The 24,376-nt window shown below is 53.6% G+C and overlaps 6 protein-coding genes across 6 annotated transcripts; 5 read left to right on the forward strand and 1 right to left on the reverse strand.

Annotated features, from left to right (window-relative positions):
* The first annotated feature begins 139 nt into the window (after positions 1 to 139).
* Positions 140 to 4,155, forward strand: SPA2 (component of the polarisome). Its single transcript, XM_062885584.1, has 2 exons — positions 140 to 1,945; positions 2,000 to 4,155. The coding sequence occupies exons 1-2, from the start codon at positions 887 to 889 to the stop codon at positions 3,770 to 3,772; spliced, it is 2,832 nt and encodes a 943-aa protein (XP_062748560.1). The 5' UTR covers positions 140 to 886; the 3' UTR covers positions 3,773 to 4,155.
* Positions 4,156 to 5,082: 927 nt separating this feature from the next.
* QC762_111660 (uncharacterized protein) lies at positions 5,083 to 6,905 on the forward strand. The gene is made up of 3 exons (XM_062885585.1): positions 5,083 to 5,876; positions 5,958 to 6,198; positions 6,264 to 6,905. The coding sequence occupies exons 1-3, from the start codon at positions 5,709 to 5,711 to the stop codon at positions 6,284 to 6,286; spliced, it is 432 nt and encodes a 143-aa protein (XP_062748561.1). The 5' UTR covers positions 5,083 to 5,708; the 3' UTR covers positions 6,287 to 6,905.
* A 3,065-nt stretch (positions 6,906 to 9,970) lies between these two features.
* Positions 9,971 to 14,509, forward strand: QC762_111670 (uncharacterized protein; the record flags this gene model as incomplete). The annotated part of the gene is made up of 2 exons (XM_062885586.1): positions 9,971 to 10,064; positions 10,119 to 14,509. The coding sequence occupies 2 exons, from the start codon at positions 9,971 to 9,973 to the stop codon at positions 14,507 to 14,509; spliced, it is 4,485 nt and encodes a 1,494-aa protein (XP_062748562.1).
* A 101-nt stretch (positions 14,510 to 14,610) lies between these two features.
* Positions 14,611 to 16,516, reverse strand: QC762_111680 (uncharacterized protein). The gene is made up of 2 exons (XM_062885587.1): positions 15,604 to 16,516; positions 14,611 to 15,541 (listed from the first exon to the last, which is right to left on the reverse strand). The coding sequence occupies exons 1-2, from the start codon at positions 16,193 to 16,195 to the stop codon at positions 14,736 to 14,738; spliced, it is 1,398 nt and encodes a 465-aa protein (XP_062748563.1). The 5' UTR covers positions 16,196 to 16,516; the 3' UTR covers positions 14,611 to 14,735.
* A 186-nt stretch (positions 16,517 to 16,702) lies between these two features.
* QC762_111690 (uncharacterized protein) lies at positions 16,703 to 17,755 on the forward strand (the record flags this gene model as incomplete). The annotated part of the gene is made up of 3 exons (XM_062885588.1): positions 16,703 to 17,471; positions 17,520 to 17,643; positions 17,700 to 17,755. Exons 1-3 carry the CDS (start codon positions 17,049 to 17,051, stop codon positions 17,753 to 17,755), a joined length of 603 nt encoding a protein of 200 aa, XP_062748564.1. The 5' UTR covers positions 16,703 to 17,048.
* A 441-nt stretch (positions 17,756 to 18,196) lies between these two features.
* Positions 18,197 to 19,355, forward strand: QC762_111700 (uncharacterized protein; the record flags this gene model as incomplete). The annotated part of the gene is made up of 3 exons (XM_062885589.1): positions 18,197 to 18,235; positions 18,294 to 18,899; positions 19,132 to 19,355. 2 exons carry the CDS (start codon positions 18,197 to 18,199, stop codon positions 18,822 to 18,824), a joined length of 570 nt encoding a protein of 189 aa, XP_062748565.1. The 3' UTR covers positions 18,825 to 18,899; positions 19,132 to 19,355.
* Between the last annotated feature and the right edge of the window lie 5,021 nt (positions 19,356 to 24,376).

Raw genomic sequence — 24,376 nt, forward strand, 5'->3', positions numbered from 1 at the left:
CATTGGCAGAGAAAGTTGAAGCCATTCTGACCAAGACTCACAAGACTCCATCGCCGCTGAGAGAGGCCTGCGTAACCTTGGGGCCTGTGCACCTGAAGAGAACCCCCATAGCCCCCCCTGTTCTGGGCCCTCCCGCCTCCTTTCGCCAACTGTTCCTGCTGTAGCGCGCGACTAGCCATTGAGGAAATTGCAACCCCAAGTGTTCAGCAGCAGCCAACCACATCGCTGCGTACAGTTCATCCCGTCGTCAGGGGCGCCTTGACGTTCCGCCCTTTTTTCCCCATCTCACACAGACACGCGCACTGTTCCGTAATTACACTGATGACTTTGCTTTTCTATTCTTTTTTTTTCACTTCTCTTTCTGTGAAGAGATCAGTTCAGACAAGCAGACCAGGTCCCCTCCAGGTCCCCCAGCCGCAAGCAACGAGACCCAACGGCCACCGCCGCCGTAAATTCCTGCCTGTATTTCTCTAGCGGTAACACTTCCCGAACGGCCGGTTTCTTCTCATTTGGTAAATTTGGCGTAATTTTGCAGACCGCAGCAGAAACCTAGAAAGAAGAAGGCCACCGCCGAGGAGGAAGCGTCGCAGTTGGCTGGGGCGTTGATGCGTTTCATGCTGTGACAACCACCTGCCGACCACCGACCACCGACCACCGACCGTTTCCCGCTACACTTGCACCGCATTCCAGTACCGACGGGACCTTGTCTCTCTTGAATCGTTCTACCGTCCCCGTTCCCCGTTGAATGTGCACGGAACACAGTACAACGACGTCCATCTTCACCTCGGCCTCCGCCGCGAACTCCCCGTCTCTCAGTGCGCGATCTGGCCCGGCGCCTGCTTGACACGGTTGACGAAGCCATTCCCTCCGAGCCACCCCGAAGACCATGAATGGCCTCAATGCGCCACTGTCTCCTGTCTCTGTAGGCGGTAGCGAGTGGTCTTATCCCACCAACACCGACAAAAACACATATCCAAACAACCGCGGAGACATCACCACACCACCCGACTCGGCTGGTGCTGTCAGGGCGATGAACGGGAACTTCCCACCGGGGCCCAGGAGCGTCGGCGGTCCCTCCCCGCCTCCCTCTGTCGGCCGATCCAGTGCCGGCACCAACCTATACGCAAGGAGTGAGAGTGGCAGAAGCCAAGTCGTGAGGGATGACTTGGGCGGCCATGAGATGGTGCTCGCTGAGCACTATGTCTCACTCAAGCGATTTCTGTCAGCGACTTCGCGTGACGGCAACCCGAAGCCACCACCGAACAAGGCTCGCGACAAGCTGCAGCGCCTTACTGGGGTTCAGTTTCTCGAGCTCAGTACCGACGTCTTTGACGAGCTGAAGCGACGTGAGACAACAGCTCGTAGACCCCCCAATGCCCCTCCAGGATCCGGTCCACCTGATTATCTATTACCTGAGGACAACTTCCACCCCAAGCGAAACCAAGCGCGCCAAAAACTTTCGTCATTGGGCCCTCCACGCTTCCGTGATCTGGCCACCGATGTCTTTTGCGAACTGGAGAGGAGGTTCCCACGCTTTGCGGCTGGGGATATCCCCCGTGTTGGCAGCCCAGTATCAGTACGCGGAGGTCCCATCAGCCGGTCGCAAACACCGGTAAGCGGAATGAATGGCGGGTTCCCTCCTCGGGGTCAGAGCCGTAGACGCCCTTCAGAAGCCAGCTCAATACGAAGCGGACGAGGGATGCCTACTCCTCTCGGCAGCGGCTTCCCTATCCCACCCTCTCCAGGCCTGCCGCCGAATGGCAACTATGGACAGCCGATTGCGAAGCAGTTCCAGAACAACACCATTGTGCCTAACAAGAGCACCATGGTGGAGGAGGACGATGACGCCATCAGCCCCATGAGTCCCGATCCTGCCGGATCTGATTCCTATGGCATGAACCGGTCAATAGACCGTGATAGCAAACGAAGTGCTGGCGCATCCGAGGTAGGCTCATTTTCACCCGAGGTTTTCGGGAAACAAACTAATCATGGTATGCAGACGGACAAGAAACTTCTTGAGGATTATGAGCAGCAAGTTAGGGATTTGCGTGAGAAACTGGACAGCATGGAGGATGCACTTAAGAAGAAGGATGACGACCTCATGAACGCTCTAGATGGGGAACGTTCCCGAGCCACGGCTTCTAATGCTGAGAAGAGGGAATGGGATGACGCCCGCGCCGAACTGGAGAATAAGCTTGCTCAAGTGGAGGAATTGAACGAGTCGATGAAGAGGGAGCTGGACAGGACCAGGGACGAACACGATGAGGAAATTCGCCAACTTCGAGAACAGCTTGACGAAGCTCGCGCCGGCGCCAACGCACAGTCAAACGGCATGGCTGACGAGGAATTAGAACGCGAGAACAGGGCTCTGCGTGCGGCGTTGGTGGAGCAAGAGCAGGTGACAGAGGAGGTTCGTCGTGAGGCCCAGGGGTTCCTGATGGAGATGCGCAATATTTCCCAGCAAAGCGGTGCCTCGTGGGAAAGGCAGTCGGAGCTGGAGAAGACGATCGAAATGTTGGAGAAGGAGGTCCGGGACTGGAGGAATCGCTACGCCCGCGCCAAAACTCAGCTGCGGGATCTACGCGGGTCTTCGGAGGGCATTCCAATGCAACAGGACGCTGGGAAGTTTGTGCGCGAGAAGGGCTTCACGCAAGACGATGGGCTGGTCAAGGACGTCCATGTCACCAAGTTCCAGATCGCCATTGACGAGCTGTTGCAACGGGCGCGCGTGGATGACCCGGAGCGCGTGATTGACTCTATGAAGGCAGTTGTGGTAAGCGTCCGACGGATCACTAAGGATATCGACGAGTCGGCACAGAACAACATCGAGCTTGCGCAGCAAAACCAGAAGCTCAAGGCCCGAGTATCCCCCGCAGCCAACAATCTTATTACTGCCTCCAAGTCTTTTGCTAGCTCGGCTGGAATTGCGCCAGTGACTCTCCTCGATGCTGCTGCCTCTCACCTGGTCACGGCTGTTGTTGAGCTCCTCCGAGCTGTCAAGATTCGATCTACCCCGGATGGTGAATTGGAAGATGACGATGACGACGGCACGGTTACTCCTGTTGAATCGGCCAGCTTCTTTTCGCCACGAAGCAATGGGCAGAACCAGGCCTCCCGAGCTGAGGATTCTCTTCAGCGCCCACCACCTTTCCGCGGCCTAGGCGCCGCCGGAAGCCGAGCCAGCATGGACTCGTCTGCGTACAGCCCGGTCAACTCACCTCGTGAATCCTACACCAACGGACAAATGGCCAACGGATCCATGACAAACGGCAACGGAGGCGGCCACGGCAACCTGAACAAGGCTGTGAACGGAAACGCCAACGGCATGTACAACAACGCACGCCAGCAGCGCGACACTCGGGCGGAGGACCTCAAGATCTACCTCGAAGACCAGACGGCGGTGCTCGTGCAGACGATCCAGGACCTTGTGCAGCTGATACGCAACGACGCGGACATTAGCCAGGTCACGGAGGAGATCAACACGATTGTGGATGTTGTCGGCCAGGTCGTGTCCGAGACGGAGTCAACTGGTGGCAATGGTGTTGAGCTTGTCAGGCGTCTTTCTGCCTGCCGAGAGCGGCTGATGGAGGCGGGCAAGCGCGGTTTGGATCTTGCGGCTGCGGGCAACGATAGTGCCAGTCGGGAGTGGAGGATGTGGACGCAGACGTTGCCGCCGATTGCGTTTGAGATTGCGAGGGAGACGAAGGAGCTGGTGCAGAGGGTTGATCAGTTGGTGATGGATGATGGCGGGGATGCCGATGATTTTGCATGAAGGACGACAACTTGGATTATACTATTGCTCTAATGATGATGCGAGACTTGGGGGGTTTTTTGAGGAAAAAGATGGATGGATGATAGATACCTGATTCGATTCGAGACTTGGGGAGAGGAGGAAGGGGTTGAGAAACTTAGTCGACATGAGCATTGCTTACGCTTCGATTTTATTTTTCTCTAACAGAAGACCAGTTTTTGTTTATTATAGGCTTTTATAGCCTTTTTATTTTATTTTTTGCTTTGATACCCATCATAGCTGCTTGTTTTTTTTTTCTCTTTGGGGAGGAGGGGGGTGTCTTTTCTTCTTCTTTGACTTTGACTGTTCAGGCTTGTTGTCTTTTTTTTTTTCTTCGGTTTCTTGCATCAGCCAGTTTTTATTTTATTTCCCAGAGTTTGATGGGAGAGGGGAGGGGGGAGGTTCTGTATATAGACGGGATGGATTGGTGTGGTTGGGGGGAGAAAGAGAAAAGGGGGGTCATATGTTTTTGATGATTGAGAGGGAGAGGAAGTTTGGTATTCCTGTTGTTATCATCCGTATGGGGAGCATGGATTGATTAATGGAAGATTTTAACTGAAAAGGAGTTGTGGTTGTGGTGTGTATAAATGTTTTTCTTGCTGTTTTGCTTGCTGAGTTTTGTTTTGGTTTGGTGGTGATGGGGAGGGGGAGAGGAGAGGACGGGAAGGGGGGGCAGTACTGTATGCCCAGCTGTATGCTAGTTGCTGGTTAGAGGATGATTACAAGTAGGATTTATGTATGCTGGAGCGAGAAATAAAGATGGACTACTGCTGCACCGATTCGACTGAGGGTTGTGGTGTGTGATGCGAGTGCTTGCATCTCGATGTGTATGAAGTGACGGGTTGGGATGGAGGTTGTACAAAGGAATGGTGTCTTTGATCCAATGGGTAGAAATGCCAAGCCGATATTCAAGTCACACGTAGGTAGGTAGACATCTCGATCAGGTCAAGATGCCGAACCCAGTTTCGATATTTCATCAGACTTTTCGGGATCGCGGCAAGTAGGGCACAAGCGCTGGGCATGGGAAATGATTTCTTGTGCCGCCGCCTGGGGCTGGACGGACGGCATTGAAGAGGTGAGCCAATAGTGGGAGGGCAAGGGGGGTGGATTTTTGACAACTCATTTAGACTGCCTGGTTTGGTCTTGGTGGTGAGGTGCCGGGGGGCTAAGGCCTCTTCTGGGGGGCGGTCACAGCCTTGTCTTGATTTTGGGTCACTTCTTCTTTCTCCAGATCTCAACGGCACATAGAATTTTGATGGTATATACCTAAGGTAACTCTCAACATCTAAAAACACGAACTTGGTTTAACTATATGGTCAACACTAGGTGCCCTTGGTGAGTTCAAATGATTCTCGATCGAGATGATGCCTTTGGGTTTAGCTATCATGATGTGTTGTGGTGGTCGAGTGGTTCTCAGCCCAACTTTCAGCTTGGCGCTTCAGCCGCATCCAAGGATCCAACTGCAGGTCGTGATGGTGTCGACGAATCACCGTCTTTCCGAGTTCCTGGGCGCAGCGAGACAAGCAGAGACAAGTCAATGCTCTGGGGTGGCACTTTGAACAGCTTGGCATTTGAAGTCACTGCCACGAACCATGCAAGCATTGCAGCACGCCCCTCCCTATCAACGAAAAGACAAGGGTTCAGTTTTGCTCTTTTCTTGTAGAATGGGGTTGACCGCATTTCTTGATTTGGTGACTAAATATTGGTGTAGCCTTGCGCCTTTGGGCTGGTCAGCTGGGTAAGACAAGAGAGTAAGGTTTATGCGTGCGGGTTGTGATGTAAAAAGCCGCCGACCCGTTCGTCAGAGGCGTTTTTTTTTCTCTCTGGTTCTCATCTTTTATTTTCATTAGGTTTGCAGTCTTTTAACGACGGAAAAAACCGGCAAGTGTGAAAGACAACATACAAGCAGGTAGACAAGATGTCGACCGCCCTCCGCAAACCCGGCCGCGAGCACTTTCCCATTTATCCCAAGGGGTTTATTGTCTTGAGAATCCTCCAGCTGGTGGTCGCGGTGATTGTTCTGGGGTTGGTGGCGTATAGTATTCACTTTTTGGCTTGGGATGGGAATGCGTTCATGTTGGCCGTGGTATGTTTCTTCACCCCCTCATCTTTATCTTCTATTTCCATCTTGTGTTATGTCGGGAGTGGGACTAACATCTTTGGGCAGGCCATCATGACAATCCTCACCTCCATCTACCACCTCGTCGCCTGGTTCGGCGCCCCAGAAGCCTTCAACTACTGGGCCGTCCTCGCACTGGACATCCTCCTCATTGTGATGTGGCTGGCTTCCTTCTCAGTCGTGGCGGCGCATATCGCTCCTTGGATGCAGTATTATGGTAGTTACCTCTATCTTACCTCGACATACGAGCAGGCTTGGTGGACTGGGTTGGCGGCTGCTAGTGGGATGGGTGGGCTTAACTTGTCAGTCTTTTTTTCCAACCCCCCGCCATGGTTTGTATGCTAATGGAAACAGTGTCCTTCATGTTATTTCGTTGATCATCCACTCGATCAGACTCCATAGACACCGCAAGGAAGGCGGGCACTCCCAGGCGGGTGTGCCTTTTGGTCCTAAGCCTACTGTTGGAACGGTGCAAGTTCCTCAGGGGCAGCAGCAACAGCAGCAGCAGCAGCCGGTGGTGTACCAGCAGGTTCCTCAGCAGCAGTTCCAGCAGCAGTTCCAGCAGCAGCCGCCTGTTTATCAGCAACCGCAGCAGCAGGTTTATCAGCAGCAACCGGCGACTCAGGAGAAACAAGTGTATTCTCCGCAGCCTCAGCAGCCTGTGCTGGTGCCGCAGGGACAGTTTTATCAGCAGCAGTGAGGGTTTGCAATGTGAATGACAGGCTGATGATGTGATGGATTGGAGTTGAGTTAGAGGCAAGGTGTTGGTGTTTGGTTCCTTGTGTGGCAGGGTAATGTTGATTGATGATGGATACTTAACGATGGATATCATGATGTATGGATATACCCGGGTGTTTTCGTTTCTATTAGGGCATCATGTGCGTCGTCAGGATACCGGAGTAATATATTGGGCTGTATATATCATCAAGAAAAGACTGGAAATGCGTTTGTTTATAGTCAAATCAGCGGGCAGTTTGGATTTTGCTTTAGAAAGCCGAGCAATCAAGGCTCTCCGAGATGAGTAAGGAGCAAGAATACCAATCTGACGCATCCGAAGATATTGAGATGGACGAGGATCCGCGGTTCCTGACAGAACAGCCTTGTCTCCAAGGCGAGAAGAACCCAGAATACCCTGGTGGCCGGGCTCGGAAGCGTTGCTGCATTGGTCGGCTGCGTTCTTCCCACTCCCGGTTGGCCCTGGCAGAGGGCTTCTTAAGGGACTGAATGTAAATGTAGGTGGGATAAGAGAGCTAAAGAAGAAAAGATGGGGTTTTCAGGTGGCGGTTGTAGTGAGTTGGAAGTTTTAGAAGGGGACAGATGCGGATGTGACAATTGAAACTGGATGCTAAAACATCATAAAGACGAATGTCCAAATGGTGTACCTGACTTGAGGACTCGTTCAATCTGGGTAGAGTCACTATCTGGATGACGTTAGGACTTCGCACCCCGTTCTGAGGAAACTTTATCAACAGTGGCAAGACAAAGAGCTTTGCGATATGAAATGAAATGGCGAATAACTTGCTTGCGCGGGATTCTGGGACGGTCTTCTTCATTTGATACCTGGTAAAACAAACCCAAATGCTATGATATGGCCTTTTCAAATGTTAAAAGTAAACCACTGCTAACTCCCAACATCCCAATAAATTCTGGGAAAACTGGGTCATCACCAGGGATCATATCGTATCCTCACTGTCTGTGCCGACATCACTTCATGGGAGTTTACATTGGTCATGAGAAGGATGGGAGACAACCATCAGTCAGGCATACCATCAGCCATAATATATTCAACACCATCGACCATCATATAGTCAACAGATTAAAGTCCCACACGAGATCAATGGCCATTTCTGGGCCTTGGTGCTTATTTCCTACCCCTGTTTTCATGCCGAGACGTTGCGTTTGAAAGCATCACCAATGCCGTGATGTGAGCTGAAGCCTCTTGGAGTGCCTTTTTCACCCACAACATGCCAGGAAGCTCGGAGAAGTAATAATAAAACGAGGGGTTTTGTCAAGATACCATTCTCAAAATGACCTACTGAGTGTCCTGCCAATTTGAGAGACGCCCTTGAGCTTTAAAGTCGAAGAGATCGCCAATATCCTGCACTCATTTTGATGCCTTTTCGACATGGCTCAGTCACAGCAGTTGCGGTTGTAGTCTACACGATACGGGATTTTCATCAAGTTGCGTTTCTCTCATACTGCAAACAAGAAGGCCGCGAGTGCTTGGGAACAGTGAAAAACCGCCATCAAAACAGTTCCGACGACCCAACAGGCCAGAAATCAATCTCTGCTTAGACCCCATTGCTGAGCCCTACGATTGAAGGAGAACACAAGAAATCATGATGCCCCACGATCTCCTCAATATTCCCGAACTGCAACTTTCCAGGTCATTTTTCGCGCGGCTTGACATCGAACACGAGGAATTATCACCAAACTCACCCTCTGCAACTTCACCACCCACTTAGCTCACCGACCCCCCAATCCCCCATAAAAATTTCCGCTGCCCTCCTGCCCGAGCTGCCTCACCGTCTTGAAGGCTCACATCACAGTCCCTCCCACCCTCTGCCACTCTCACCACCCGTTGCCTCCACAACCAAAAGTGGGTCCTCCCCACTCCTTCCCAACTGCGCATACTTTCGCTCCTTCCCTCAGTGAAATTGACGCGCAAGTTTCTCCAGGCAGCAGGCTATCAAGGTCCTTGTGCCTTCCATTTACATCGGTGTTCAGCTCAATTGTGAGTCAGGTGGTTGGGTGCCTGATGGTGAGGGCTTGGTAGGAAAGGCGGGTGCAATGTTTACTTTGGTGGAGTACGAGATAGGGGATGCCAAGACTTGAGGTTAGACCTGGGTTTTGCCGATGATAGGAGACGTCGGGTGATGTGCGAGGCTGTAGCTTCATGAGGCTGGGGATGTCTAGAGGTGTTGTTTTGGATCTGATTGGGTTGTATTTTTTCTGGGAGGTTTGTAGGGCATTGGCTGTGCTTTATTGCTTGAAATATCATGTTCAGGATGGCTCTGCGATGTTGAGGCTCCCTAAGTCAAGCATGAGATCTGGGAATGGTCAGATGAATATCGAATTGAAGATAGCATGAAGGCTGGGTAGTGGTTCAAGAGTGTGCTTGAGTAGGCTTTGCCAGGCAATCTTCCGTGTGTTCTTGTTTGGTGACAATGATTGTGGGCGTTTGCAGAGATACCCTTGATCAAGACAGCAGCGTTTTGAATAGGAGAACAAAGTGGTTAAATACAAAGAAAAGAGTCAATATCCTGGCGTCGTGTGGACTTTTTGATCCAAAATCTGTCTATATACTACATCATCACTGAAAAGAAAATGCCCGTTGATCTGTCTGTTAGAACAGATGCTGAAGACCCTTATGGCCTTCATCTACCTGATATCATGTTGTTTTCAACCTACATCTTGCCTCTGATATTGTCAGAAACTCATATGTTTGAAATGATCCCATCGCTACCCCAAGTTCAGACCCTAAAAGCGACCACCAAACCCTCTGTTCGAACCTTGATCGACGACATCATCGTCCCAGCGTGGGAAGGAGCAACTGCCCATTGTTATTGTTCTGCCCCAGTGAATGGGAAAATTCTGCCCATCGCCCTGCCTGACCCTCCGCTGCCTGGTTTGTTCATCTGCTCTCCCAAATTCCCGTGAACCTTTCCCTCTCTTCTATTTTTACTCAGTACGACCGATCGCCACGCTTGTAGGTGCCCCCATTCCCGCCCTCTCACGGCATTTATTCTTCTTCTCTTTCGTTTGCTAACGATATTTTCAATAGTACCAGCAATTCGCCATCCGTCAGGCGATGTGAGGTTTTTTTTTTTTTTATCTTTGTTTTTTCGACTTTTTCAACTTTGGCTGACCATCTTCGACAGTACCCAAGCAACGACTTTTCGTCTCGCCTTGTAGGCTTTCATCTTGGTATCCTGTGGCTTCACGACATTCGCTGACCATCTTCAACAGTTCCGGCACCGGCTTTTCGTCCCCGCTTTGTGGGTTTTCGTCTTTGTGTCCCATGACTTCATGACCGGTTTGCTAACGATTATACAGACAAGATGTACATCATCACCACCTTCGCCGCAGTTGCCTTCGGGCTTCTTGCCCAGCTCGCCGCCCTCGCGGTGGTTGTCTGCTCCCTCGGCTTCGCAGGTATGTTGCGTTCTTAGTCATTAGATTTCGAGCGTCTGTTAACGAATGTGACAGTCCAAACTGCAAGCCCGACCGCCGCCCTCGCCGGGTTGGCTTTCCTTCTGTTGTTCTTCTCTCTGGTCTTCCCTCGCCTCCGAAAGGATTACTTTGCAGCCTTTGCTTCTGCGGTGCTGGGCGGACTCCTGGCCCACTTTAACGGGCCTGCGAGCTTCTCGTCTGGTGCCTTCACCACGGCACTGGCTGTATTTGTGCTTTCTCTTGTGTGCAAGCACTTCCCGGGATGCTTCAATGTCCTGTGGAGGTACGGCGTTGCCGCGGTGTGTTGCCTGGCCCCTGTCTTTTCTCCCTCGTGGAGGGCTTTCCTCGAAAAGTCGCGGGGGACTTGCAGGAATTTCCCTGAGTTGATTGAGAACGTTGTTCTCATGATTCCGCTGGGTCACATCACCCTCCGCGAGTTACTTAACGAGGCGGCGCGGCGTCACGTTCGAGAGTTGAGATTTGCCGAGCAATGCATCACCCTTGGGAAAGTTCTCGACAGCTCTCAAGCCGCTGTTGATGAGTTCCGCCGTGTTCACCCGAACAGGAGGCTTTCCCATTGTGTGCACAGATTCATCACGGAGCAGATCCCCCTTGCCGAGATGGAAGACGGTCTTTTTGAGTTGAGTCGTTTCTCTACCGGGGAATGGCTCCTCTTCTTCGCCGGTTTCTTGGGTTCTTTGCTGGAGACTGAGCTTGCTCGGTTGAAGGCCGCCTGTGAGAAACTGGATGAGGTGATCAACAAACGGCAGCAGTACATTGCTTCTGCCATCCAGATCCAAAAGATTGTCGTCAAAGAGACAGCGGCATACCCTATCGTCAAGATCCCGGCTGTGGCGCGTTTGCCCTCGCGGGCACTCATGCTCAAGCCCGATAGCTTCGTCCCTGCCGCACTCCCCCCTGCGTCTCCTAGACGACCAGAAGAGAAGAAAGACATGAGCGTGTTCGAGATGATCGTCTCGACCGCTCGTCGCCCCCGCAGCAAAACCAAGGTTCTCCCCGTCACAGAGACCGAGGTCGAGCTGCCTCAGACCACCGACCACTCCCACTACGAACCCCCTGCCTCTCCTGCACCCACCATCATCGAGGAAATCGCTCCTCTCTCGCCATCGACCATGGTTCAGCGCGCCTTTTCCCAAATTGAGGGCATGGACCAGGCGTTGAGAGCGTTGTCCGTTCGCGAGCATCACGCGTCGGACAACGAGATCTACCAGATGATGATGCGGCCTCGCAAGGAGAGTGCCGTCACAAAGGAAGCTCGGTTCGCTCGTGAACGGTCGCTCATTGCGTACCGTCACGCCCAAGCCGAGAAGGAGAAAGAGATCAAGGCTTTGGTGGTTGTTTCTCCCGCTGCTGTCACTTCGGTGACTTTAGTACCAGCCGCCGCCGCCGCCGATACTCCCTTCGTCCTTCCATCGGACGCCCCAGCCCAGGCCGCCGCCGTCGCACCAACCTCTTCCGATGATCTGATGTCGGAACTCCGCGTTGCCCTCGCCGCGCGCGGACGAAGCATCCGGAAGACGACGCGCGACGACACCCCGGCCAAGCTGAAGGCTGCCAATGCCACTGTTCCCGCCACGTCATCCAGTGAAGATGAGTGGGTCACCATGGATGAGAGTGAATCGGACGAGCCTCGCGGCTCTGAAGATGATGATTCCAAGTCTGACCTAGATTCCGAAGGTCCTCGCGGGCTGGAGGATGATGACTCTGGCGACGGTGATGAGGACGACGCGCCACCGAGCGTCGCCTCTTCCATTCTAGCTGTTGTGGATGGTGAGCAAGCTTCACCGAGCGAACCCACCGCCGACGCCGTCGATGACAACGACAAACACGGTTCCCCTGGTCCGTCCGGAAACCCTGCTCTGCCCGAAGCCGAAGTGTCCTTTGACTCGGAAGCTGGTGCGCGTGAGCAGGCCGGCGGTTCCACCCGTGACGTTGCCGTCACCGTCGGCGGTGACAAGCAAAGTGAGGACACGGATGACGAGCCCGAGACCTCTTTGGAGGAGGAGGAGGGTGAGAGTGATTCTTGCGTTAGTGTTGACCAGCAGTTGCTCGCTACAGAGCTTTATCCACCGCTACCCCCGAGCCCAACGACGACGACCACGCGCGGTGAAGCCGAGACTTCTTTGGAAGGGGAGACCGAGCAGAAGGTGCTGTCTCGCGACAGCGCCGGAAGTGGTTTGAAATCTGCGGAGGAAGGGAGTGTTGACACACCACCTGTCGGCTCCAGTCCTGTTGCTAGTGTGGAGGCACAGACTGAGAACGATGCCGACGTTAACGACATCACAAGCCTCTTGGAGGCTTCTCATATTTCGACTTCCGTTGCGCAAGCAGTTGCAGCCCCACTGGTCACCGCGACAACCACTGCAACGATCGACATCATTGGTGATTTCACCGCAACCACCGCCGACGCCATCACCACACCAGCCGCCATCACGTCTCCTAAAGTCGGCATCGTCCAGACTGAGGAAGCCGTCATGACGGGGACCGAAGTCTGCGACGCTCTGCCAGGGATGGAGCTTGACGAGGGCTCGCTCGCGCGACCCGGCTCAGTGAAGGTGGACGAGGAGGTGAAGAAAGAGGATTCACGGATGGAGGAGGCAGGTGTCGATGATGAGGGTGAGGATACCGCCATGGCCATCCCCGACGCCGGAGTAGAGGGTCCCCCTGCCGCGATGTTTGGCTCCATGTCAATGTCCGGCACCCCTTTTGCTTTCGGTGCCGTTCAGGATGATGTCAATATGGCATATTCTCAGCAACAGGATTTCGAAAACGTCGAGATGATCGACCAGGGTGTATTCGGCAATACTCTGATGCCGCAAGTGGGGGGTTACCCTTCCCTCCCTTCTCAAGAAGGTGATATGAGGTTTCACGAAGCTGACGTGCGGATGGATGAGCCCGCACCCCAACCGTTCGACTTCAACGCGTATGAGGGTGTGAACTACGTTGGTTCTGGTGAGCAGCAGCAACAGCATCAGCAGTTTCACCCAGAACCAATGGACTACCACCATGATGTCGAGGCCTCTTCTTACCAGCAGCCTCTTCCAAACAACTTCGGTCTGCAGCAATCGGCGCTGGATCCATCCCAGCCTGATGATCAATACTATCATCAGGTTGGCCAGCAGCTCGCTCAGATCGATTTCGGCCCAGACAACCAGTCCCAGCTCCTGTCCGAATCTGACCTGACTTTGATTTTGGACGAGTATCTGAACTGGTCAATGTCGCAAGCCCAGTTTGAAGAACTGGTAAGAGAGGTCGAGCAGTTCGCCGAGAGAGAGACCCCGGGCACATGGTCGGGTCCGGACTCTCTTATCGACCCTGCCCTATTCGCACTGCCGACAGACCAAGCGACCGACAACGTCCCAGCTGACGATGTGTCCCCAACCGCTGCTCGCGCCGCGGCCCCCATCCAAGCTGCTCCGTCACCGCAAGGCGAGGAGGTAGTGGCGAGCCCCCAAGGAGAAGAAGAAGAAGTGGGTGCGTCTGCGCCAACAACAGCAACCACAGCACCGGCGGTGACACCCCCCCCGGAGCAGGGGATCAGCTACTCCTTCGCGGAGTACTGGTCCGACGTGGCGTTCGATTCCCCGGATGAAGACGACCACGTCGACGATTACGTCCCAGTTCCCGTCGCCCCAGTGCTGCGTCAAGAAGTCGAACGCCGCCGTCGGGAGCCCCGCTCCAACGGCTCGACTCCTGTTGAAGTTGTTCGCGCAGACGACAGACAAGATGTGGTGTCCGCCGAACCCGACAGCTCCTCTTCTGATGAAGAGTCTGTCCGGCAGCGCGTCGCCCGTCGACCGATACTCGTTCCCCGTTTGCGTGGCAGGGTTGCGGTTCGACAGGCTGTTGCCGAGCAGGTTCGCGCGGCTGGTGAGTCCTCTTCTGCACCCCCGCAGAAGAAGACACTCCAGGAGGTGAGGGACCGGATCGAAGCAATGAGGCGTGCTGGCACGTCGAATTTCGCGTCTTCGGACGAGTCAGACGAGGACGAGGATGATTCCCCTCCCTCGTTTCCCATCCCATCTACCACCATCACCCCCAACTTCCCATCTGAGGGGTTAACAACACCAACTTCTGAGGAACCAGAGCCTGTCGCTGAAGGGTCCAGTGGCAGCGCCGAGGTGAAGGAGGGACAGCCGGCCGGAAAGCTGAAGCTGAAGTCCAGTGAGGTGGAAGCTCACCAGGGCGAGGAAGCCGAGCTCAAGGCAGCTGTTGCGGAGGAGGAGGAAGGGCACGGGCACATGGCTCTCGGTACCGGGCGGCGTCGAAAGCGAGACATAGGAGATCTTGGTCACCAGGAGATCGAATATGTGGAGCTTCCCGACATCCCCGTCCGCGTCACCGAGGGCCGCCGGATCTTGTCTTTCAAGAGGCGGATTCCGGGTGCCCACGAGGAGCCCGATTGAAAAAAGAAAATCGAAAAAAAAGGACGAGAGAAGGATGGTGAGATGACATGAGACACACATGCTGGGACGTTGGCTGGCTATTTCTTTCTTGAGATACTTCTTCATGGAGTAGGGTAGGGCAGGTGGGCTCAAGATATGGTATGGTTTTTAATTGCCTACCGCAGCTGTCGTCATCACCCCAGCCTCTGTGTGTTCTCCTCTGTCATGGAAGAGTACTTGGGACTATCTACCGATGCTTGACTCTGGTCCAGCCGCTTGTTCCCCGACTTGTACCACCACTTGTACCATCGCTTGTACCAGCAGCTCGCACGTCCTCAAACCCATCTTCGAACTCGTCGCCCTCGATATTTTCCCATTCCAGCATCGGGGCTTCGCTCGCCAGTCGCTTCTTCAGACGATCAGCCAACTTCAGCGGCGCGTAGATCTTGAAGTTCCGGACGAATTCCACGCCTTCGGCACTCGTCAGCGAGGTGTGAGCCGTCCCATGCGACCAGCGACCAATCGTTGACTTCGGTTTTGTCACATCGCCATTGTCCCCATCCCTTGGACTCCCGGCTGGTGGTGTGAGTGAAGATGGGAAGGTTGGTTCGACAGACCGGCGGTGGAGTTGATCACCAATGAGCAACCGCCAAAGGTTGTGTCCGATGTTGCAAACATCGTCGTACGATTCCCTGTCTCCGAAAGAGACTCCTTGCGATGCACACAGCCAAGCAACATCGTGCGCCAGCAAACCAACGCCCTCAAGGAACGCAGAGTACGTGTTTGGATCGTCCTTTGCCAGTGTCAGGAGCGCCTTTTCGATGAAGAGCGGACGGGGCCGTGGATTTCCAGATTGTCCTGACATGGCTGTTCCGGGGAATGGTACATCCCCATGGTGGTAGGAAGAGTTCACCGAGAATATTGTCGGGCGAGGGTAGTCACGATGAGGGAGTGTGATTTCCGCCGGCAGCCGGATCGCCAGATAATGCGAGGCCAACACGAGAATGTGTGCCACATGGGCAAAGACAGTCGATATCACTTCGGGCGATAAATCTACCATCATCAGTCAGCCTTGGACATGTTTTGCCAGCTCGTCAGCCTCTCAGAACACTTACTATTCATGGCATGGAGGTCAAAGATTTCGACACCGCCAATTTCGAACCGCTTGGTGCTGCCCTTCTTGACCTGGCGCAGCCCATACAGCCTGGCAGCTTCCTCACACAAGAAGGCTCTCGTCGCCGCCATCGTGTCGGCACTGCGATTCCATTTGTACCTGGTTCTGTGGATGGCTCGTTGCGTCTCTTCCAGCTGCCTGCTTCTCCTGGCTTCGGCACCAGTCGACACAGCCTCAAGATCAGATCTCCGTTGGGCGAGCAGCTTCTTCTTATCCTCGATCGCCTTTCGCGCAGCATCAACCTCGCTTCTCAACTTGTCGGCCTGCGCGATGATCTCGTTCGTTCGCTCGACTGCAGCTGCCGTATCCGACTTGAGCGTCTCCAGCCGGACAGCTTTGTTGGGGATCTGTCCCGTCTCGCTGGAAATGGCGGCATTCACCTCGCGCTCGAGCTGGTCTGTCTCAATAAGCGCCTTGGTGTACTCGAGACGGGTCTCATAGAGACGGTTCCTCGCATCCACAACACAAAGGAACGGCCGGTCCTTGCTATGGTGGCCGCGGTGGCAAATGTCGCAGTTTATTTTGGCTTCCATTCTTGCGGATTACAAGACGGAAGAGTTGCGAGGTCTCGGTCAAACAATCAAAGGCGAGCGAGGGTCTTGTGTTTATGAAATCACTTGTTCGGCGCTCGAGGTCCTTTTGGTGGCCCGCCAAAGTACAAGACGTGCTTTCAGGGAATCGAAGAAGGTTCCATTGTCTTCAGCAGCTTGGGGTTTCTAGAAGAAGATGAAGGATGCAAACAAGCTCGGCTGACTCGAAGCTTGCTGAGGTCACCTGCACAGAGTCCAGAGTCTCACAGTCACAGCAGAGAAAAAGAAGGCTGAAAAAGAAGCTTGATGTCCTCGAAGTCGGTGTTCTGGTGGTACAAAGTCCAAGTCACAAGTGCGCCTCCCGGCTTATCGGTCCCGCGTCATCGTTATCGCACGCTGCCACCAGGCACCTGCCCCACTCCCCCGCCAATCAAGATCCCTGTCTCTCCGGCTGCTTCTCATTCGCGACGCGCTTTCACCTTCATCTCTCACAGACAACTCACCAAGTGTCCATCTGCTGCAGAGGGACAGGCACACCAATAATTAGCCAGTGTCGGGCACATTGGGATAGGGGATTGATCTTGGGCATCCAGATTTCATAGGGAGAAGCGGGGTTGAGAACTTTCAGCTTTGCGCTCGCCTCCTGATTCGCGAATGAGCATCACCACCATCTGAAAGGCAAGCGGCAGTCCCGCTCTTCTTCTGCCTTTCATTCATTCTGTCTTTCCTCAGTTGGAAAGAGCGAGCACCTCATTCTCCTACTTCCATCTCCTTCTATTCCTGTCGAGCTCATCTCAGAGGGGTGCCTTCCTCAGCGGCTTATCAAACTCAAAAACAAAGAACTTTCTCACTCGACATGGCAAGCGCGACAACTCCAACCGCCTCACCCTCAAAGCCGCCCCGCCACGAATCACCAGCCAAGAGAGCCGAATCGCCCCTTCCATCTCCTTCTCTACACTCGGAGCAGGCAGAATCAGACATCCTACCTCATAGTCCTCTGAAGTCTGTGGCCTACAAGAGGATGGCAGATACTCAGAGCAGTATCCCCAAGCCGCCAGGCACCACCAGAGTCGCCCAGGTCAAGACACCAGAACCGCGCATTCTCAAGGAGCGTTCCAACGGGAACATTGCTGAAAGATCGCCCAGCACACCTGGACACCTGGCGCCCTTTGACTGGGAAGAATTTGAGGCTCGCTATCAGGAGGCTCTTGCCAAAGCGAACGGGGAGGAGCAAGAGTTGTTGGCTGAGTTTGAGAACCTGATCAAAGAACGTTTACTCGTCTCACCCTTTCATTTGATGACCATGAATAACTAACGTCCCCTGCAGTTCTTCAATGTCTGGGCATCATCAGCTTCCGTGCATGATACCGAACGGGGAGTCAAGCGACTTCAAACAAGAGAGCGATATGTGAAGATTGCTGAGCAGAATTTGGCGCAGAAGAAGAAGCACCGTAGGTTTGGCTGGAACGAGATGGTCTTTGCACTTTTCACTAACACGTTTCCACAGTCACCGAGGTGGTGCGCGCATTTCAAAGTGCCCTGGCGCTCCTGAGTCAGAACTAGACCGGTCACCCAGCAAACACTAGCAAAGCGGATGATTTGATGACGACACGAACATGTCTCTTCTTTTGGGCAGCAAGTAGCATCACATGACATTGAGGACAGGCGTTTCGGTTGGGTTGGGTGGTTTCTAGCTGTGAGGACGGGGCTCTGGTAATACATGATTCTTGAGCAATTCCAATCAAGTTGCTCCAACAAGTCCTTCTTGCTCCCCTCATCCACCAGCTGCCAACAAGAATCAGCAGCACTTTCTGGCCGGTGCATTTTATTCGACTTTCACCAAAAACATCTCGAAAACCCGCCTTGCCAGCATCCACCGATTACTTCGACTGCCCAAGATTGGGTAGGGCGCAGCGCACGTGATCACGCGCGCGACCAGCCAAATTCACTCTCTTGGCCGCCAATCCACCCAATCTCAACGCTGCTCATTCTGCTCACGCCAAAATGGCGGGCACGTCAATCCAGGTCCCGACAATCAGTCAGGTATGTCTTTGTTGTCTGTTTCTCCCGTGGTGCAATTCAATCGCTAACACTATCCTAGGCTGATATGCTTGCCTTCCACGAACAACATTTCGCTCAATTCGCGACAGATCACTTCCACTCCCAATTCCTCCGACCTTCCCTCGATGACCAGGAACTCATCCTATCCCATGAACAAGAAGAAGAATACTATTACGAGGAAGAAGAGGACGATGGACTCGGCTACTATCCCGACGGCGTCAAGCGCACCCTGACCGACGAGCAAATTGCCATCTTCAGGCACTCGGAGCTTGAGGCTCTGCGTCGCGGCAGACAGCCTCCCAAGCCGCAAGGGGCCACCGCCACACTGGCCGCAGACCTCTCCGAAGGCGAGATATCATCGCCGGCGCCAGTCGTCACCGCAAAAAAGAACAAGAAGCGGAAGCGCAACAACAAGAACAAGAATGTCGGAGAGCCGCTGATGGATCTGCGCAAGCGAACATGGGACGTGGTAGACAAGGGCCTTGCCAGCCTCGACTACGGTGAAGAAGAAACCCAGCAGCCAGCACAAGCCAGCACAGCACAGCGTCGTCAGATCTCATACGACGATTGAGACACAGCCATCCGGTCTCTCACTCTTCACCAAGTCAGCCAGTCGCTCGACACGCCAAACAATGACAATGAAAATGTAAGTTGCAACATTTCCTTCCCATTCTCTCACACTTTCATGATGAGATCAATCGTATCGTCATCCTTAGCCGGAAATCTGGCCGGGGTGGTGGCCCTGTTCCCCATAGAGCTTGAGTCACTTCTCTTGAGTTGGAACATGTCGAGTCATAATCTTCTCTCTGACAATCATCGTTCACACACCACATTATTATTCTTCACTTGTCCGGATAGCTGCTAACGACTGTTCTCAGAAAACAAAAAAACAACGAAGAATACGGGGAAGAGGTGTTGGACATGAAGGAATACGAGAAGTGGAATGTCAAAAAGGATACGAGAATTGGTGGAGAAAGCCAAAAGGAATACGAGAAGCAGCGGTGTTGGAGGCGTTGAGGTGATGAAGAGAAAAGGTGACGAGGAGAAGTGTTGAGAAGAGAGGAGCGATGAAGGGGAGAGGCGATGAGGAGACATGACGAGAGGTGATTAGGAGGCGAGGTGTTGGGGAGGGGAGATGGCAATGGTTCAAGGGGTGGAAAGGGGAATGGTCAAGGGAATGGAAAGAGAAATGGTCAAGGGAATGGAAAGAGAAATGGTCAAGGGAATGGGTCAAGGGAATGGGTCAAGGGAGAGGGTCGTCATTGAGCAATGGAGTTTGAGGTTTTGCTGTGGGAATATGAAAGGGCATGGTCTGGAGTTTTGGAGTTGGTGGGAGGATATTTTGGAAAGTTCACGCATCAAAAAAAGATGGTGGACGGGGAGGCAAGAACCTCAAGGTGGTAGTCATCAAAAAATACCTTGGCCCACCAACCTTGTGAATAGCTTGCATGTTATTTGATGGCGAATTGTGATGTGTGACTATATGTGATGTAACATGAACAGTCTCAGTTTATGTTTTGGTTGCCTCCAAAGTGAAAAAATACAAGAGTGTGTGAGGATGCGTGGGAGCTGGCGGTGAACTTGGACGGATCGGTTGTCGTCATGATGGCCTTGGACAGGTTGAAGAACGCGAGATTCGGATTCATCCTTTAGCCCTCGTCTGCTTGAGAAATTGGGGATTGCTCGCAAGTAACTCTTAACCCGCTTTCTTCAACAACCTCTTGTAATGATGATAAATACACTTCGTTAAGCTCTGAACAATACCCATAACGTAAACCAAGAGGAGGTCGTCTTCATCCCATACATCACTGACACGAACCGAAAACATATAGAAAAAAGACACTTGGTATTCCCTCAGTATGTATCTAACTTTGCGATCCCCCATCATACCAGTACCCAAAACCCAAAGAGCAAAAACGAGTCCCCAGGGGTATATAAAGACCTTTCCTACCCAGCCCAACCCATCCAATCCCACCATCCCATGAAACCCAACCTTTGATATCCCAACATCTTTATTTCTCCCCAGCCCCAGCCCCAGCAGCCACCGCCGCTGCAGCCCTCGACCCCCTAGCCAACAACCTCTTATACAACTCCAACATCCCCACATCCCACCCCTTATTCTCCCCCCCTCCTCCCACAGTCTGTACACACCCACCAATCTTCCCCCTCAAAAACTCCTCCAACTTGGCAGTATTAAACTGCTCCCCGTACACCATCCTCGCCCCTGGCACCACCTTGACTTCCAACCCCTCCCCCCCCTGCCCCCCATCCTCAACCCTCAGCCTGATCACCACCTCCACCCTCGTCTGCAACGGCACTAAAACCAACGAACTCAACACCGCTATCGACCCATCATCATTCACGACCGTCGTGGGAAACGTCAGGTTGAGCAACCTGACATAGTTCGCCACTGTGCAAGACTTGTCCCAGCCATCTTTTACAATTTGAAGAATCGTCTTGACGTTGGTGGTGGGTTGAGGTAGAGAGCGGATGCGATTCCGAATAGACTGCAAGAAAAACTCTCGCTCGGGGGTGAGGGGGGTGGTATTGGGTTCGCGCTTGTCGGCTATATACCACAGGTCGATATTACTCTGCGGACCAGGCCGGTGGTTGGGTTGGAGAAAAGAGCCAATGTCGAGGACGAGTTCGATTTGGCGCTTGTACGTCAGGGAGATTTTGGTGCTGGATATGTTGGCGAGGGCCCAGCCGGTGGTTTTTTCGATTTTGTCGGTTCGTGCTGAGGGGTGTTAGTATGATATGACTGGAGGCAATGGCAAGGGGGAAATACCTTTGAGTTTGCTAATTTCTTCTGATGACCAGCCCCGGCATTCCTCCCGGATTTTGTCTGCTTCTCTAATATCACCCAGGCACTGCTGTTTCTGTGCTGTCAGGGCTTCAATGCCAGAGTTGGAGACCTCAAGCTGGGCTTTCAGCTCGGCAATCTTGCGCTGTTTCTCCTCGAGGCCCTCATCAAGGGAGATCAACTCAGCACGGGCCTCATCCAGCTCGGCAGGGTCACAATCGGCCATTTCTTGAGCCACAGCCTCAAGGTTCTCATGCTCCTTTTCCAGCTCCTCAGCCCGCTTGATCATATCAGGCAGCACCGAAGAAAGCAACTCCTGCTGCCTGGCCAAAAGCTTCTCATCATCATCCATCCCCTCCGCAATCTTGACCAGACCCTCCTTCAGCCCATCCTGCAGCTTCATCCGCCATTCATACCACATCGCCTTGCTCAGCAGCCTAGCATGCGTCTTGACGTTCTTAAACTGATTGTCCATCAACACTTTGAACTCAGGAGTAGCAGTCATGTACTCCCTGAACAGCGGTGGGTTCTCCTCAAAAGTCTCCGACTCAATTTCCCTCACAATCCTCCGCCCTTCACTGATATATTTCTTCAGCTCCCGACACGAGTGCTGATACAGCTCCAAAGTAGGCACCATACATGCACCCGCAACGACACACTTCTCCAAAGACAAATCCTCCTTCCCCTCCGCCGTCAAGCTCAACCTCGTCTCCCCCGGCGCAACAGTATGCCTCCTCTTGGTGGTAGTCAACTCCATAAACCTGATACTTGTCAAGTTCAAAAAATCCTGCAAATGTATCCGACCCCCATCATCATCATCCCTCCGCACCAGCGCATCCACATCCCCCGTGGCAGTGTGATCATAAAAGTTAAAAGTATTCGTCGCCTGATCATCAAAAACCGACCTAAGCCTCCCCTGATGATTCGGCGTGCCCGCAACCCTGACAGGCGAACTAGGCACAGCCGGGGTGATCGTAGCAGTATCCTCCTCCCCTCTGGCAGCACTCCTCGTCTTCCTCCCCGTAGTAGTCTCAGCCTTAGTCGGCGGCGACCCCAACCTCACATTCTTCACCGGGCTCCCCTGATGTCCCTTCAGCCTCTTCACCCCATCAATCACCTCCGAATCCTCCTCCTCATCATCCACATCCAACTCGGCCGGCCTCTTCCCCAGCAGTCCCCTCGCGCTCCCTGGCATAAGACTCTTCCTCCCCGCCAACGGGTTCTTCTTCTTCTTTGTCGGGCTCAGGTTCTGAATCATCTCTCTAAGATTGAGCGTGATCTCACGGTCGCCGTCCGCCTCCCGCTCCAGGATCCGCCTGTTATTTTCCTTTTCTGCCTCATCTCTGAGTTCCTGGTCGACTTCCGCTTCCATGGCGCGGGGGTCGGCAAAAGCCACGGTGCGACGGGCGCTGCTTGGCTCGCTAGGCACAAATTCAGCTGCTGAGTCTTGGAGGGAGTCCCTACGATCGAAGATCTCGGCCACGCGGGGTGAGCCCAAGCCAGGTCTGTCAGCACCGACGCCGGAAAGGCGCCTGCCCTGGGGTGTGAGGACCACACGGGGGGTGCTGATGCCTGTGCTCGGGTCTTGGTGGAAGAGCCTCCCCTTGCCGACGGAGCGAGGTGTCGTTTTTGGTGGTGAGGCATCACGGACTGGCGAACTGCTTCCAATCATTGAGGGGGGTGTTTTGGTAGCAGGGACAGTATTCCTCGCAGGAGAAGGTGTCTTTCGTGCAGGAGACTCTCTCCTCGGAGGGCTCCTCGTGTTTCGAACCGGTGAACTTCTTACAGGAGAGCTCCGAACCGGTGAGCTATTACGGGCCAGGCTCTTCGCAGGCAGCTCTTTCTCGGGACTTCGCACAGGAGAGCTCTCGAAAAGAGGGGCGCCAGGCATGCTGTGACGGAGACCCTTCCCTCGGAATGCAGAAAGCCCCAGAGTATCGTTATTGTCTTGGGATGCTGTCTCCTGTGTTGACGGCGTGAGAGATGGATACACAACATCTGGCTCATCAGCCTCCAGTTCCATCACCCTCTTGGCCGCTGACCGTGCCTCTTCAGGTGAGGCAGGCTTCAGGATGCCGCCTACCGCCATGGTCTCGTCCATGGCCATAGTCTGTTCAAACACATCGTCCTCTTCCTGTGGTTGTGAAGTAGCCAAAATGCCGCCGACATCTGCAGTCATGTCCATATCCATGCCGTCATCTTCGGCTGCCAGAGTTCTTCGGCGGCCTAGAGCAGAGCCTGCATTAGGGGCACCCTTAGATAAAAGCCCACCAATCGCAGAAGTAAACTCCATGGACATGTCTTCGAGCTCGTCAATGTCCGTTGCGCCACCGATAGACATTCTGCCTTGTCGGATACCGCCAACTGCCGTGGTAAATTCCATAGTTTGATCACCCAGTTCATCGGCATCCTGCTGCAGCGCAAGTGGTTTGACTGATTTCCGCCGATGTTGGGCTTGGGCCTTGCCAAGAATCCCACCGAGAGCCTTAGTCACGTCCATCGACATGTCCTCATCCATATCCATTTCCACATCTTCATCCTGGTTGTTGCTCTGAGACCTTCCTGGCTGTGACTGAAGAATACCACCCACGGCTTTGGTCATATCCATACCCATATCGTCATCCATGTCCATCTCAATCTCGAACCCTTGATCTCGCTGTTGTTGAGTGTCAGGAGTTGGTGGTGGCATATGTTGGCGGATAATCTGCGTGGTAGTCTCCGTCTGAGATAGTGGCTTTCTCCCCCAACCGGCAAACCCAGCAATAACCTCTTCATCCTCGTCAATCCGTTGAGTAGCAGCAGCGCGCTGTTTCGCGAGCCGCAGATTCTCGTCCAAGCTGTCGGTTGAATTGTTACTGTCAAACGCAGACACGCCGGAGGTCATAGATGCGACTGAAGCAGAGGTCATTTCTTCGGCTTCTACAGTCATAACGGTGCCGTCGTCGTCCGAATCACTAGAACCAGACATTTCCTCCGTCTCCACCTCATCGATATCGTCGGCATGTTCCATGTCGGAGTCGTACACGGTGGAAGCGATGGTATCGTCGTCCCCGTAGAGTGACCCCACGCCCGAACTCCGTCGTTGGTTTCGTTGGTGCAGTGCTCGTTGATCGGCTGGAGACTCGGCATCATGGTCGTCGATGTGGTCTGGGGGTGTTGATGGAGGCTCTGAATCGGGCTCTTGGTGATGGTGCGATGCCGCTGTAGCGGTTGTTGCATCCTGGTTCTCGTCCACTACTTGGAAGGTATGTAGTGTCGCCTCAGCAGCAAAGGATACCCGACGGTTGGCCAGTGACTTTCTGCGCGCCTCTCTCCTATCT

The sequence above is a fragment of the Podospora pseudocomata genome (genome assembly GCF_035222375.1).
Source record: "Podospora pseudocomata strain CBS 415.72m chromosome 1 map unlocalized CBS415.72m_1, whole genome shotgun sequence".
NCBI classification, from domain to species: Eukaryota; Fungi; Ascomycota; class Sordariomycetes; order Sordariales; family Podosporaceae; genus Podospora; species Podospora pseudocomata.